The sequence below is a fragment of the Diabrotica undecimpunctata genome, chromosome 6 (genome assembly GCF_040954645.1).
Source record: "Diabrotica undecimpunctata isolate CICGRU chromosome 6, icDiaUnde3, whole genome shotgun sequence".
Classification (NCBI taxonomy): domain Eukaryota; kingdom Metazoa; phylum Arthropoda; class Insecta; order Coleoptera; family Chrysomelidae; genus Diabrotica; species Diabrotica undecimpunctata.
Genome location: NC_092808.1, coordinates 5,194,668 through 5,212,351, shown reverse-complemented (window position 1 = coordinate 5,212,351; position 17,684 = coordinate 5,194,668). Strand labels below are relative to the sequence as shown.

The following is a 17,684-nucleotide window of genomic DNA, read 5'->3' as shown; positions in this document are numbered from 1 at the left end:
TCTGCCATGGCAAAAAACACAAGAGAATTTTTAAATTTTCTCCAGCAATATGACATAAAATTATTAACACGATACCCAACTTCTGGTACATTAAATGGCATAATTGAAAGAGACATTCAATAAGTAAAAGGTCTACTCGCCAATACAATTAAAGATCCATTTGATCCATTTAAACCGTGCTAAACTGCAACATAACGCCAAAACAAAATACTAAAGGTATGACACATATTAAAATACAGATTAAAATTTTTTATCCTAAAAAAAGAAAGGAATAACACCAGTTTTTGGAACAAACAACGACTTAGGCAAATATATTAAAAACAAGAAGAGCCAAAAGACAGTGGTGTATAAAAACTTACATTTGGCGACTGTCCAAAAACTTACATCGGTCAAACTGGTAGAAATTTTCACAAACGTATAGCAGAACACAAAAGGGCTTTCAATAATAAACAAAACAGACTCTACGTACGTACTTCACTTTCTATCTAGACCATAATCAGTTCTTTTAATGACGAATTTCAAATTCTTTACATCCAAAATAAAAGCTTTTAACTATCTTTATTAGAATCTATGGAAATGTATAATTTAAAAAATACAGAGATAATTCTGAATGATCAACTTAAACAGTTCTCCCTTCCTCAAGCTATTCAGGTAAAGACTATAAATTGTAAACACATACCAAAAATAAATCACTTGAGAAAGGCACTTCACCAAAACAGGTGTCTTCTTCTTCAGGTTCCTTCTCCTATTGGAGGTTGGAAATCATCATCGCTATTTTAATTTTATTGGCGGCGCATCTGAATAATTCTAATAAGCTGCAACCGAACTACTCTCTCAAATTTCTTAGCCAGGATATTTTGCGTCGTCCTGGGTTTCTCATCCCTTGCATAATTAACCTAAGTAATACGTACTTCTCGCTCCTCATTATATGACCCAGATATTGAATCTTTCTAATTTTAACAGTTTTTATGACTTCACATTTTTTCTTCATTCTTTGTAACACCTCTATATTAATTACTTTTTCAGTCCACGATATTCTGTGGATTCGCCTGTAGGACCACATCTCAAAGGAGTTTAATTTTTTGATTTCAGACTGTTTTATTGTAAACAACGTAGTATTCTTGTGCGGATCTCTAGATTAAGGTTACGGTTGCAAAGTAAGTTCTTCAATTTTATGAACGTGTTTCTTGTCATTTCTATTCTCGATCTGATTTCTTTTGTTTGATCTCCATCTTCGGTTAGCCACGTTCCTAAATATTTATATGTTGTTACTCTTCCGATCTCTGTTGCTACTCTTATCTACATTTTGTGGTTTTTTTGAGAATATCATTGATTTCGTTTTCTTGAGATTCATTTGCAGTCCGTACCTTTCACATGCATTGTATACATGTTATATTATGTACTGTAGATCTTCCATGTCACTTGCAAATATGACCGTATCTTCCGCATATCTAATATTGTTAATGCTATTTCCGTTGACCAAAATACCTTCCACAATATCCAATAAAGCTTCTTGAAATATCACTTCACTGTAGACGTTAAATAAGAGTGGTGAAAGTATGCACCCTTGTCGAACTCCTCCAAGTATACTTACTTCCTCTGTCAGTTCTCCTTCGACTCTTATTCTTGCTTTCTAATTTTGATACAGATTCGATATAATTTGTAGATCTCTACTATCTATGTTTTTGGTCTTAAGAATACTTAAAAGCTTTTCATGTTGGACTCTGTCAAAAGCTTTTTTAAAATCTATGGTTTATGGTATCTACGAAACAGGTTTAGTGATAGTAATTTAAAATGAATTTTGTGAAAGTGTTGAAAACAAAAGTTTTCAGTGTTTTATTGGTAGATAAATGGTCGAATCCATCACCTCTTTCTCAATATATTTCAAAATCAGGATTTGTTACAATACTTACGTAAGCCTAATGGTAGGAGGACAGAATATCGAAAGAGCAGAGAAGTACACGTACTTGGGAATACTAATAATATTTAGAAAATAATGATACACACGAAATAAAAACTGGAATTGTAAACACACCTGCTAACTTTATACAGATGAAAAATTCACTTTGCAGAAGAAATTGTACATTACACCTTAAATGGAAATAGCACTAGAAGAAGAAGAGTTTCAAACAAAAATAGGTGGCTATTTATGAAATATCTGTTTTTGATAGATCTTTCTCTATCTTTTTTCTTCCAAGATCGTCTCGGTCTACATTTCTTTTGACCTTTCTTTTCAAAATGAGTCTAAACAAGTTGTACTTATGATCTTCTTCTCATTGCGCCGTCTCCTTTCGAAGGTTGGCGATCCAAATGGCAATTGTAGTTCTGGAAACTGCTGCGCGAAAGATCTCTGCGGATGAGCGGTCGAACCATCTCCTCAGGTCTTTCAGCCACGAGTTCTGGCGTCTTCCTACTGATCTTTTGCCCTGTACTTTTCCTTCCAGTATAACTTGAAGTAATTCATATCTTTCGCCTCTCAGCACATGACCCAAGTATTGCATTTTCCTCTCTTTGATTATTCTTAGTAATTCTTTTTGTTTACACATGCGACGAAGTACCTCAACATTAGTAACTCTTTGTACTCATGGAATCCTCAACATTCGTCTGTATATATACATCTCAAAGGCATCTATTCTTTTTTCTACTTCGGAGTCCATTGTCCAACTTTCACAGCCATACAGTAAGACAGAAAAAACGTAACATCTGATCATTCGGATTCTAAGCTGTAGACTAAGGTCTGATCTTGTAAAAAATGTTTTAATGCTCATGAATGTTTTCCTTGCTTGTTCGATTCTTGACAGGATTTCTTTTTTTGGATTACACTGACTATTGATATTTGTTCCCAAATATTTTATGGAATTTACCTGTTCTATTATTTGACCCTTGGCATACACCTGTACGTTTATTGGTGTCTTTGAAAATACTAAAGTTTTAGTTTTGGAAACGTTTAGATGTAAACCGAACATTTCGCTGTGGTGAACTACCGCATTTATTATATTTTGTAGTTCTTGTGCGTTGCTTGCTATTAAGACGGTATCATCAGCATATCTGATGTTGTCTATGCTGATTCCGTTAATCTTAATTCCGCCTTGGACCTCGTCTAATGCTTCTCTGAATATAGACTCCGAATACAAATTAAAGAGTAGCGGTGATAAGACGCAACCCTGTCTCACTCCTCGTCGGATTTGTATGTCTTCGGATGTTGTGTGCTCTATTTCAATTGTTGCCGTTTGGTGCGTTTTGGTGTACTTATGATACGTATATATAATTATGTTAGATCATAATAAAAATTAAAAGTAAAGGTCAGTTGTAGGTAGCTGAATTTAAAATTGCAACGCTCATGGAGCTTTGCCATATAAATGTCGAATTATATTATTATATGATAAGTGAAACACCCAGTATTACTTTAATTTTAAAAATAATCAATGTTAGAGAGAACGCAACCAATCTATCATTGAAATAAATATTTAAAAAGCAATATTTACATCTTATAGTATATTTTAGTTCTTGTCACCTCGTCCCTCGTCGATTGTTAATGGATGTACTCTGGTCAGTAATAGAAAGCCGACAGCGGTATACAGAAAAAACACTTACCCTTCGTTTTAGACTTACCGAGATGGTAGGATCGATCTCTTGCGGTAAATCTAACTCTAAATTTGTTCTGTTCACTTCGTCCATGAGAGATTCCATAAAGTTTGCGAGGTCTTTGCAACGTTTGGAGACCTCGTGTTTGACAGCCTCGTTGGGCCTAGGTAATTCCTAGAAAAAAGGAAGAAAATTAAGATTAACAATGTAAATTTTTATTTTTTAACTCAAAGAACATTTCAAGTCCGAGCGAATGGTGTTATATTCTATCTTAAAGAACAACAAAATAGAGTCGCACAGGGATTGATTATCAATCCTACTCTATTTTTATTAACAATGAACGATATAATAAAAATCATTGCGAAACCTGTTTAGGCAAGACTATATGCTGATGACCTAATTATTTACATCAAAGGCAAGAACCTTAGTCGTATGGCGTCAATATTACAAGAACACTTAAATAAACTAGTGAACTGGTCCGGTGTTAGGTTTTGCTCTAATAAAACAAAATGTATAATATTTTCAACAAGACATATCCAGGACAAACCGAACCTATTCGATCAACAGTTAAATTGGAAAAGTCATATCTAGCAGATGTTCTTTCATATCGAAATGGCCTTAACTTGTTAAAGTACCTAGCTCACAAAACTTGGAGTGCCGATTGTAAAACACTGCTCATGTTATACAGATCCCTAATTCGTTCCAAAATTGATTACGGATGTATTGCATATGCATCTGCCAGCCTGTGGCGCACCCAGGGGGGGGGGGGTTTGGGGGTTAAACCTCCCCCCCCCAGGGCATATAAAGTAAACAATATATAAAGAATAGTAGAAAAATGTAACTTGTCTTTCACACACAATACAAAAAATCCAAAACGCTGATTGAATAATTAAATTACCACTTTAAATATGTAGAGCACAATAATTATTGTATAAATACGCAATAATTAATAATATTTTTCATTATATTTAGATACCTAATATTAGGCTTATAAGAAATTAGACAGAACGAGTCTGTTGCGAGTAGCATGCGCCTACAGGACTGTATCTGCGGCCTTGTGGACTATCACGGGTTGTGTTCCTCTGCATGTATTAGAGCAGTAGAACAGAAAAGAGACATCTCTATGGGAGAAGAAAGCATTTGACAACAGCTATAAAAAAAAGAAAGGGAAAGATCAATGGAAAAATGGCAAGAAGAGTGGAACAACATGGAAGATGTCGCTCAGTGGACAAAGATGCTGATCCCGAGCCTAAGGGACTGGGTAGATTGTCTGTTTTAGGGCGTATCTTCATAGGTTCAGAAAGACAGATGCAGATAAATGCCTATACTGCGAATATTCCGACACTGTTACTCACACAATGCTGGAGTGTAATAGATGTACAGTGGAGAGAAACAGAATGTATAAAGAAATAGGTATGAACCCTGTGACTGTAAGAGATGATCGTAAAGATGACGGGAAATACGAAGAGATGGAAAAGTGTTCACAATTACATCCAAGCAGTCATTAAAAAGAAAGAAGAAGAAGAGAAATACCAACCGGGCTAATGACAGAGATAAGATCTAATTACTATTTTAATGGGAATAAGTCGCAATTGAAGTTTAAAATAAGTTTATTGACGTTTGAATTTTTGATCTTTGATCTTGCACTGATAACTTGTTTATACTCCAACAAATAATATAAAAAAGAATAGCGGTTGGTACAGAAGTACATCTAGCCTTCATCGACCTAGAAAAGGCGTATAATACTGTTCCAAGACTTAAATTGTGGCAAGCTTAACAACAACTCGACATTAGTTGATACCTTTTAGGAATAATCACAGAAGTATACAGGGATAACACTACTTACCTAAAAATCGGATATAGACTATCAGAGCCAATAAAAGAAACTAAAGGAGTAAAACAAGGATGCAGTATGTCACCCTTACTGTTTAATTTATATATTAAGGCAGCCCTCCAAAATTGGAAAAACCACTGCCAGGGAATGAGAATCCCCATAGGAAATGACATACTGTTCTCCCTAAACTTTGCGGATGACCAAGTCATCCTAGCTCAAGATTCTTATGATCTAGAATTTATGATAAAGTGTCTATAGAGAGAATATTTAAAATGGGGCTTACAAGTCAGCATGAAGAAAACAGAATATTTACTTAATTATCAGTTCAGATGCAAGGTTTGAAGTGTTGATAGACGAGGACGTGGAAATCAAACAAGTGGAAAAATTTAAATATTTAGATCCACTCATTGCTAAGAACGGCTTGGGAGAAACCGAAATTAAACACGAAGTAATCAGGGACGTAAAATTGTAGGATGTCTGAACTCCTTATGGTGGGATCACCACATTTCCAAAAGGAACAAAAAAAGAATAGGGCAAACCATGGTTGAATCAGTTCTTTGTTCTATGGCTCTGAAGTATGGACAATTAATGCAGACCTGAAGAGAAGATTGTTGACAGTTGAAATGGATTATTTGAGAAGAAGTGCTAGAATATCAAGGCAGGAAAGGAAGACTAACGAATCTATAAGAAATAACATGAATGCTACAGAAACGGTCATTGACAGAATAGAAAGAAGAGGTTCAAAATGGTTTGGACATCAATTGAGAATGTCTGACAAACGTTGGCCCCAAAAACTTCACAAATCGAAGCCCCCTGGAAGAAAAAAAAAAAAAGAAGTAGACCTCGACGCTCTTGAAATGAAGGAATTAGAAGAGCGATGCAATCGACAGGTTTGGAGGAGGAGCATGCCTTGCACCGGGAGGATTCCCGGAGGAGAACGGGAATACGGCGATAGCCGTCTTCAAAATGTATTGTATTTACAAGTTCGATTAATGTAAAATTACTTTAAAATGCCACAAGAAAATAGCTTCAGAACAATAGATAAGATCTAGATAAGAGAAGGGAGTGTTCCAAAAATGTCTTCAGCCTTACAGTGGCCATTCCACTTTCGGAGTACGGTACGTGCGACAGTCAACTGCGCATAAGTAAGAGAGGGTGGTTTTAGTTGGTAGGCAGGATAATAGATACCTGAATCTTTGGAACTGCTATCTTTAGTACTTTAAATTAAACTAAAACCCAAATTATAGGGACTCAACATGGAGGTAGCATAAAAAAATTCAAACCCCCCCCCCTAAGACAAATTGTGGGTGCGCCACTGCTGCCAGCACAACAACGTTAAAACCTTTGGATACGTTACATAACACCTCCTCAAGGATTATACTTGAAGTATAAAGAACAACTCCGATAAATAGCATACAAGCTGAACTAGGTAAACCAACGATAGAGCTTCGTAGGCAGCTATAAACCCTTAATTACACTTCTAGCGTAACTCTAAATAAAATAATTCCAATATTTAATTTTCAATCTCAAATATTCCTGCAGAATTCATCATGCAATGAACCTACTTAACTGAAAGCAATTTCCACCCTTATATCGATACAAAAACATATCTTCATCTTCACTCTATCTCAATACCAAAAAGGTAGCACCAACCCTTAACTCCCATTCCGATTACACAGTATACTATACAGTCGCGCCTAAAACTGAAAATGGAGTCGGACTGACAAATTATTAACGGCACAGAGATTCTCAATTTATATTGAGATTACATATATATAGAATACATACAGATTTACGATTCTACCTTATTTTCTATAATTAGGTCCACAATGGTCCTAATCATTTTTCATAGGTACCGGTATCGATTTTTTATTGTTCTTAAGCTAACTTTACATTCTAACAATTTACTATTGAATCTATTTGAAACTTAATTTAAACGGGTGTTTAAAATGTTCGAGTACTGCTCATAAGCTAAACGACAAGCACAAGGTATTACGCCAACGAACGCTGATGTTTACTTCTTAGAAAAGAAAAATATCAATTGCTTAAATATGTCTTGCAACATTGTTCTTCATAAGATTCTGTACTGCAAAGGGACCGCGAAATGCAGTATAGTCATCTGCGCTCTGGCAGCTCTCCTACTTGGGCTCTGCTCCTTCTTCAACCTTCAAGACTCTGTTGCTGATTGTACTTCTAATACAATTAGTTTGTTATTTAATGTTGTTATGTAAGAAATAGCTAGTCTTTTTCAAGGCTAGTTAACACCAAACCAAACTTCAAATAGTCCATAGCCAAAGATGGACTTAGCAGGGGATTCTTCACCTGCGACGGTCGAAGCCCACTGCAGAGCGCACGAGAAAACAATGGCGGTTCGTCCCCTTTTTCCGACGAGACGACAAAAGGATCGACAGATGGGTCAAACAAATGCATATCAAAAATGCCTGAAAATAAAGGATGAGGGCTAATTATCGTACATTGCGGAGGAAGTAAGGGATGGGTTCCGAATGCTTTAAACTGATGTGGGAAGAAAATAGAGGATTGTAATGTTGCATACCACAAAAGTATGGAAGCTGATATTTTTGAAGATTGTTTTAAAAACTCACTGATCCCAACCTTGGAGATAAATAGTATAATAGTGCTTGCTTGACAACGCACTCTATCATTCTCGACAGCTAGCCAAGATACCAAATACATCTTCAAGGAAAGCTGAATTGCAAAGCGTTTTAACGAAAAATGATTTGTATTTGGAAGATTTTTGTACAAAAAACAACTATTCAAGTTCTACACACGAAGCAATTTAACAAATTATATGCTCTAGTCTAGTCAATATTGGCGAAAAGAATGGACATACTATATTGGGACTTCCCAATATTTTCGGTTCCAAACCTATTAAAACGAAATATAAGGCGCGCAAATACATTTCCTAAATTTGATAAAGAGGTAATTTAGGTAATTAAAAAAGAAGTATCTAATATTACCAAAGAAGATTGGGTACTTCCACATTAATGGTGGAAATAAATTTATTATTGAATTAAAAGATAATAGTGACGCAGAAAATACGAAAGAAAGAGAAAATTAATCAAGTGTGTAAGTATTTTAAGAGATTCCTTGTTAATTGTGTTGTGCATTTAATATTCCGATAAATTAGAAGTGTATTAATGAAAAGACTCTAATTTTAGAAGAATTGTTATATTTTTAGGTTTTGTATATTGAAAATAAATAAAAAAAGTGCGCGAACAATGCTTGCATTTTTTGCTGAATTTTAAAAATTTTGAACTATATACTTACGTTAATTTTAGATTTAACTCTGTTTTAATAAAGTTCTTTTAGTAACAAAAAATCTAACAATAAGAAGAGTAGTTACAAAAGCTGTTGTACATGAGTTATTAATACATGCATGCGGTAAGAGGGAGGGTCCCTGTAAGATAAAATGTAAATAAAAAATGGTCAAAATTAATTTTAGCACATACGATATCCTGCTTTAGTAGTATATACGTAAGTCAAAAATAAATATTTTTAATTACTTATTGAATTACCAGAACCTCCAGCCTCCGCACTATATTTTAAAGCAGAACTATCAAAACCTACAAATCTGAGCGTTTCACTATATTTCTTATTGCAAATGTATAGGAAAGAAATTTAAACCTACCTTATTTAATAAAACCATAATCTCTGCTCGTATAATTTTACTCTCCTTAATAATCTCATCTGATACATTCTTAGTAATTTCAATTTTTGGTGGTTCAAAAATATCGGGATTAATAGGACCCTAAAAGTTTAATAGTTTAGTAAACATATTTAAATACTATATCGTTTTCTTACTTCTATCACTCTATGAAATCCTATAACAAATTCCAGTCTTCTAGACCAGGGATTTATAAAACTAGACCATTCTGTTTCTACTTTTGCAAAAGTTCCATTTTGTACTGCAAATCTATACGGCTTACTACGGAATACTGATCCAGCTATTTGGCACATTCTCATCACTGAAAGAAAATAAGATCAAAATAAAAATAAGAAGAATTCGCTTCAAATATATCAAACTTTACAATTTATACAAAAATATTAGTCCAACAAGTAAAGAAAACTGAACTTAATATCTGTACTAATTTAAACGCTAAAGGTAAGTTCTCTAGTACCACAGGAATTTACTTAAAATACTTTATAAGAAATTTACCATTTATTAAAATTTACTATGCATAAGATCGGGCAGAATGCTTTTGTTTAGGATCAGGAATAGTTTCATCGCCTGGATCTTTTGCTTCTTTGATAGCTCGTGGACTGTATATTTATTTCTACTATAAGGTTAGTTGAAGGTAACTACAGGTTTAATCGTCTAATTGGCTTACCTTTAAGGGTTACTAAGTATTGTTTGTTTAATAAAATTCTTCTTCTTCTGAAGCACGTGCGTAGATTTTTCAGCCAGGAAATCCTTCGCCTTCCTGGTCCCTGTTATCCCTCTACTTTTTCTTGTAGCGTTAATTGCAGCTACCAATATATTTCGCTGCTCTCCATGATGTGACCAAGGTAATCGATTTTTGCTGTTTTTATTGTGATTAACAACTCTTTTCCTTTTTGTATTCTTAATAAAACTTCTGAAATGATTTTCGATAGAGCCTTAAGTGACACTAAATATGGAATCAAAATCAACGGACAGACTATTAGTAATCTTCGCTATGCTGATGATACAGTCATAATAGTTGATAGCCAAGAAGCGCTACAACGACTAATAGATAGAATAAACACTGAAGGAGAACGACTGGGTTTGAAGATATTAAACATCAGGCCAAAACATTACAAACCTTGGATTACCAAAGGCATTCGCATATCTGCAAAGAATATGCGTTCTCTGCTATATATTAAAAAATTTAATGACAGTATCCCCATCTCTGATTATATCAATACGTACAGAAAATGCTATCTAAAACTACTCAAAGTAGCCAAAAAATCCTACTTTCATAATCGCCTAACAAGCTTAAAAAAATATTTCAAAAGAAACTTGGTCAATAATAAACGATTTTCGAAATAAAACCAGTGCAGCGAATCAAACCTTTTCTTTTCCTAACCCCGAAAATCTAAATGATTACTTTGTTAATGTGAGTAAAAATATAACCTTAACTATTTCGCCACAACAAGATCCAGTTTCCTATCTCCCTAATTCGAAAAACATTGCTGATACCTTCTTTTTAAGACCAGTTGATAAGACTGAACTCATTCGAACAATTCGTAGTATAAAAAGCAAATTGTCCTGTAGTACAGATGGATTATCTATTAAAATGTTCTCAAATCTTCCGCATAATCTATTGGAGGTCATGGTCTCGCTAGTAAATGATTCCCTTGAGAAAGGTATATTCCCTAACTGCCTAAAGACTGCCATCGTTATTCCTCTTCATAAAGGTGGAGACAAATCTGATGCCTGCAACTATAGACCTATTGCCTTGTTACCAGCACTATCAAAAATTATTGAAAGGCTTATAAAAGTTCGACTTATGCCCTTTCTCCTTAAACATAATATTTTATCGCAAAATCAGTTCGGCTTTTTGTCTAATAAATGTACTAGTGATGCCACGTTTTCTGTGTTACATGAGGTATATCTATCACTAAATAGTAACCTCTCCTCCGCCATCGTTTTCTGCTATTCCAAAGCCTTTGACTGCGTAAATCACGACATTCTATTAAAAAAATTAACTTTCTATAGAATTCGGGGTGTATCTTTGAATTGGTTCAAAACTTACTTGGTAGGTAGGAAACAAGTGGTTAGAATAAAAGACACCGACTCTAGTTGTAAAGACATTGAGTGTGGAGTACCGCAAGGTTCAGTATTAGGTCCCATTCTTTCTTTACTTTTCATTAATGACATCACTTACTTGAAAATTAAAGGGAAAATTTTTCTATTTGCTGATGATACCAGTATTACTTGGAGCAGCTCTAATATTTCAACGCTTCATTCAATTATAACCGCTGATTTGCTTATAATCAAGGCTTGGTCAGACTCCAACTTACTTAGCTTTAACGTGGATAAGACAGTAGCATTATCTTATAAAGGAGTCATTCAACCCTTGCTTTTGAATGAGAGCCAAATCAGTATCGTTAATTCCGTGAAATTTCTAGGTATTCTTGTCGACAGCGATCTTAAATGGTCCTTGCATACTGATTCCTTAAGGAAGAAACTAGCCTCAACTTGCTTTGCAATAAGATCTGTTTCGAAGGAACTAAATTTATCTTCTGTCAAAATGGCATATTTCTCATTGTTCGAGTCCCATCTTCGATATGGGCTTCCATTTTGGGGTTCTAGTACAGCGGCCCAATTTGATTTTATTTTTAGTTGCAAAAAAGAGCAATTTGTTATCTATTTGGTCTCAAACAAACAACTCATTGCAAGACCTACTTCAAAAATCACGGAATTTTGACGCTTCCCTCTTTATTTATTTTGGAAACGGTTTGTTTGATTCGCAAGCATCTAAACATTTTTCCCGATAGACCTGATCATGGCTACTCCATTAGAAATTCGGATTGTAACGTTTATTTACCGATCCCGTCCACTAAGCTAGTAAATAATTCTATTCTATATAGTGCAAAAAAACTTTATAATCGCCTTCCAAGAGAAATTAAATCCGCAACATCTTTCATTAAGTTTCGTAAGATGACAAAAATCTATCTCTCTGAAAGACCATATTATTCAGTTGACGAGTTTCTTAATGTATAACAAAGAAACAAAATTAGTATTGTTTATAATTACATTTGGGTGTCTCAAGCAGTGGCTACAATTTGTCTCATTTGTTGTTGTCTGTACAAATTATGTAAGTTATACAATAATTTTACTAATTTAAAATTGTATTGTTCTGTTTTTTTATTATATTTATTTTTGTTTTATACTTTTTGTACTTTTTGACTGATTTCTTTTTAGCTTTGTCCATAAAATTGTTCAATAATTTTCAGTGACAATAAAGCATATTTCTATTCTATTCTATTTTATTCTATTGAAGATTAATATAGACAAGACAAAGGTAATGGTGATTAGCAGAACACGAAATATGCAATTAAATATAAGAGTAAACAATACAAACATCCAAAAGGTCCTCAAGTTCAAATATTTCGGTAGTTGGATAACTGAAGATCTAGATCCAGACATAGATTGAGCAAGCCAGAACAGCATTTATTAATATGAGAACCTTGCTATGCAACAGCAGCCTTAACTTAACACTTCGATATCGCTTTGTAAAATGTTACATTTACTCCATACTGCTATATGGTGTAGAAACCTGGACCATAAAGGCCAATGTGATGAACCGATTGGAGGCCTTTGAAATGTGGGCATTTAGAAGACTACTTAAAATTCCCTAGACAGATCACACAACAAATGTTGAGTATAAAAGTATTAAATCGAATAGGCAGAGAACGAGAATTGCTGCCAATAATAAAAAGAAAAAAACTGCTTATCTGGGTCATATATTTCGAAATTCCAAGTACCAGTTCTTAAAGCAATAAATCGATATTTTACCTCTACCAAAAAACAACAATCCCAAATCATGTAATAACTATAGATTGATAAGCCTGATGTGCCACCCTTTAAAGATTCTCTTGAAATTGTTCAAAACCGAATTTATAAGAAATGTGAGGAGCAGATAGATCAAACGCAGTTTGGCTTCAGAGGAGGCATGGGCACAAGAGATGCATTATTTGCGTTGACGGTACTCTTGCAGAAATGTCGGGAATATAACAAGAGTACATATGTATGTTTCATAGACTTTAGGAAGGCCTTTGACGGAGTGCAGCATATGAAGTTAGTAGATGAATTAAAAAACATCAATTTAGACAAAAAAGACATTAAGTTTATTAAGGCTATATACTGAGCTTTTTTTATGCTTTTGATATTTTCGACACCGTTTTTACATATTGTGACGCAAAGAGAAAGAATATTTAGATATTTATATTTTATAGAAAGATCAATTAAAACGTTATAATTTGTCAAGAAAAGATTTAACATTGGAAAGAAACTGTACCTGCTATTAAAGTACAAATAATGCATCTTTGCTCTAGTTTATGACAACTTCCCTTTAGCGTACTTAATATTGTTTAAAGAACTTGTTTTTTTTACACATAAATTATCGTTAGAAATTATAAATGATGAAGAAAATACTGACCAGACTCGTATGTTTCTTTAAATAAAGGCATATCTTCGGGATGATAGAAGTCAAAAATCGATTTTCCCAGCATGTCTTGCGGCAAAAATCCAAAATTTGTGACAACATCCGGATCTACATGGCTAAAGATACAACCAGCAGTATGGCGCATTCCAAATTTCGGGGACGATCTCTTTTCTTCAGGAACTGAAACAATTCAAAACGCAATTCTGAAACAATTCGCTAGGGGCTTTACTATATTATATTGTATATTAAATCAGAATAAACTACAGTTTTATTTAAAAATACTTTAAATTATTTGACGTTGCGATTTTTATTTCGGAAATTGTTCTTTTCGAGATTTAAGAGACAAGAACGATTTCCGAAAGGAAATCAAACAAAATGGTGGTATAATATTTGTAATTAAAACTATGATTTATAAGTAATTAGGGGAAAGTAATACTTGAGCTTTATATACTGCCGATCAACCTGACCAATCAGAAATTAGCTAACACCTAGTTGACATAAAGTCGATTTTACGCAGACATTGCGTGAAACGTAACTTTTACGTGTGTTTAGATCATCGAGCAAAAAGACAAAAGAGGGAATCTAATCGTTATGAAAAGGCGACCAAAAAAGTGGCCTCTGATGGCGGACATATCCGGAAATGCGAATGCGCCAAATTTAAATTTTCCGACACTTATTAACAGTAGCTATAAAATAGTTTTCAGAATGTGTCTTAGACGAGAAAATTTTAATTAAATATTAACGATAACAGTCTAAAATGTGAAACAATTGTTAAAAAACTTCAATATAAATAAGATTTCATGTGACAGTTGAGACAAATAATAACATAACCCAACTAAATATGATTTCTTAAACAAGGAAAGACTCTCTTTCCTTGTTTAATTTGGCCTCTCAAGATGGCACTTCCTGTCTAACAATATTTTTGCCCCCACTACCTTTACATTCCCTCTTTTGTCTTTTTGCTCGATGGTTTAGATATAAAATGTGACATTTGACGTGAGACGTGACATTTGATATGAGATATGACATAATATGTGATGTTTTGGCATTTAACTTGACATTTGTCGTGAGAAATGACGTAAAATGTCATGTATTAATTCACATCTCACGTCAACATCACGTTTTATATCAAAATTTACGTGAAATATCATCTGTCTCAAGTCTGACATCCAGCTAACTAGTCGAGTTGTGTCGATTCGATTATGGCGGTCAAATATTGAACAAGAGCCAAGTTAACATTAAACTGTTATGGACACACTGTATGTTTTGCTGGTAATTACAAATTAAAGAGCACATTTGTATATTTAATATTAAAAATGTAATGATCTGGAATGCTCACCTTTATATGGAGAATATACAGGAACGGCAATCACAACAAGGAACATACCGCTATTGTTTTCTAAATATTTGATTTCTGAAGCATCTGTAAAATGTTTAAACTTCACAGTGAGCTGGAACGCTTGATAGGAGACGGCTTTGTCTACGACACCAAACCCAGACGATTTTAATCCTCTATATTTTCGAAGGCATACGTAAAGGCAATTTTTGTAATCTGAAAAATAAATATGTTACTTAACGATTTATCGATACCACTTTTTTATTTATGGATAGCTCCGTACTGACACTATGAAGCTATCTATTCGTTATTTGGCCCCATCAGCCAGAAGCACAAAGAAGAATCCATCAAATTGACCATACAAAAATAAAAAACAGCTCACTACCATTTTTGGATGTATTAATCACAAAGAAGGATAAAGCATATGAATTTAAGTTTAGAGAAAACCAAGCAGCATCAACAGATATTTAAATGATCACTTTAATCACAACATAAATATCAAGAAGGGAATCACGAAATCACTATAGGTATGATAGATCCCAAAAAACCTGCTCTAACGAAAATGTATTCCAGGAAGAAAAAAACCCGCCAACGAAGATTTAACAAAAAATCATTATACAGTGTCATTTATAAACAATAAATTTCACAAGATTGATGAAAGGAAACAACAAAGTACCAAAAACAATGTCAAAAAATTGAAATATTGTAGCGACCTGATGACTCGTCTAATCTTTATAAGAAGTCAAAGAAGCTGCAGGAATCTATAAACGTAAAAGATTAGAATTACCAAAAAAGGAAATCAGGAAGAGCTATGTAGAGGAAACATATGAAGATAAAAGAAACGTATTGTTACCTAATGTAGCCAGTAGCACTGGACCTCCAATTACAATTAGTGAAGGAGTAACCAGAAAACCAGTATAAACTGAAAAGCAGCGACGCCAGATAAGCTTCACCTGTAATTCCTAAAAATTGTGAATAAAATAATATATGGAAAATATAAAGAATGTTTTAAAGAATGTTTTTTTGAGTTCTTGTCTCTCATAGTACGTTCAAAAGCTTAAATCTACACTAACCTTTGTACTTTCCTTCGGAATCCACCAAGGGAAAGGCGATTCCGTTAGTGACTTGACTAGAAAAGGTTTCTCTATCTTTGGGGTGCACGAAATCGATGAAGGATCTGCCCAGCCACATATCTTTGGGGAATCCCAAAACTGTGGTCAAGCTTGGAGTCGTATATAACACCACGCCATCGTACATGGATATAACGCAACAGAAACTGTCCTGGAATAAAAATATTTAATTTATGAATAAAAATAGATAATTATTTTCGTCAAACAAATATAATACAAACAAATTTTTTAGACGACTCAAATCGAACATAATTTTTTAAAACAAAGTAAACATTTATAGCTATCGAAAACTGTAGAAATTTTTAAAAAATGTGAGTTATGAGATTATATAAATTATGAATTATCTGTATATTTCGAGCCAAATGTATTCCTGTTGTTCTTCTTCTTCAGCAACGCTGAAGAGCTGCAGAGATGTTGTGTTGAACCAGGCTCTGAGGTTCTTTAACCAGGATGTTCTTCGTTTTCCCAGAACTCGCTTTCCAATTTTTTTTCTTTGCAGAAAGGAAAGAAGAAAGATAGACGCCACTGAAATGTTCTGTTGGAGAAGACTATTACGAATTCCGTGGACCGACCACAAGAAAAATAATTTAATTTTAAATCAGCTCGTCAGCAAACGGCTCTACAGCAAAGTCCAATTTTAACAATTAAAATACTTTGGAATTAAAAGAGCATATCCGATAGGCTTAGTGTACTTAGAGTAAAGGGAACATTCCAAAAAATTTCATTTGTAAATATATACGCCTCTTCGGAAGAAAAATAAATGGAAACAAAATCTTACTGGATAATTATATGAAAGCATCTCCAAGTATAATCTCAAAATAGTTCTTAAAGATGCCAATGCCAAAATATGTAGAGAGAACACATTTATGCCTACGATAGAAAGATGCAACTTGCATTTAACAACGAATGAAAATGGTCACCTGCTTACTGATTTTGCAGAGAAAAAAAACCTTGTAATAAAAATTACCTACTTCCAAAGGAAAAAGATTGTTTATTATTTTTTAAAACGGCAACCGCGGCAACCCTGTGCTCGCTTAGGTGCGCATTAAAAAAGACAGTGTGTAACTGAGTGTGTACAAGTGACTTAAGGTGAATGCAGTTATGCATTTCTTCAAATTCAATTAAAACAGCAGTCCAGCCAATTTAATCCTTATCCGGCTCAAAGGACCAAAAATATGTATGTACTTTTCTTTGGTTCAATGGTATAAAATAAAAACAATAGTTGGACTGTAGTTTTAATTGAATTAGAAGAAATACATAACTAGGTACATGCATTCACCTTGAATCACTTGTACACACTAAGTTACACACCGTCTTTTTTAATGCGCACCTAGGCAAGCACAGTGTTGTCACGGTTGCTAAAACTATGTCCAGAGAATCAATTTACTTAAATCTCTTGCTGTTTACTCTTGAGGAGCTGATGAAAAATCTCTCCTTAAAATATATAGAGCATTAATTAGCTCTAAGCTAAACTATGGTAGTATTCTTTATATGATTTAGTAGCTCCTCATTTAAATCTTAATTCTAAATACGTCCCTACGACTATGTCTTGGTGCTTTCAAATCAAGCTCCGCTGAAAGTATTTATGTTGAATCATCAGAGCCATCAGTCTATGTAAGAAGCAAACAACTTCTACTTTCATACTTTGT

The 17,684-nt window shown here is 33.9% G+C and overlaps 1 protein-coding gene across 5 annotated transcripts in view; it reads right to left on the bottom strand.

The window, feature by feature from the left end:
• The window catches only part of per (period circadian regulator), a 103,076-nt gene that overhangs the window by 27,377 nt on the left and 58,015 nt on the right, over positions 1–17,684 (bottom strand). For 3 of the 5 annotated variants that reach the window (XM_072534059.1, XM_072534061.1, XM_072534063.1), the window contains 6 exons: positions 15,979–16,186; positions 14,909–15,121; positions 13,564–13,749; positions 9,242–9,405; positions 9,069–9,188; positions 3,595–3,759 (listed from right to left, as the gene is read on the bottom strand). In XM_072534059.1, coding sequence (XP_072390160.1) covers positions 3,595–3,759; positions 9,069–9,188; positions 9,242–9,405; positions 13,564–13,749; positions 14,909–15,121; positions 15,979–16,186 — 1,056 coding nt within the window. The remainder of the gene's footprint in view (positions 1–3,594; positions 3,760–9,068; positions 9,189–9,241; positions 9,406–13,563; positions 13,750–14,908; positions 15,122–15,978; positions 16,187–17,684) is intronic. The other 2 variants (XM_072534060.1, XM_072534062.1) reach the window with 1 other exon arrangement.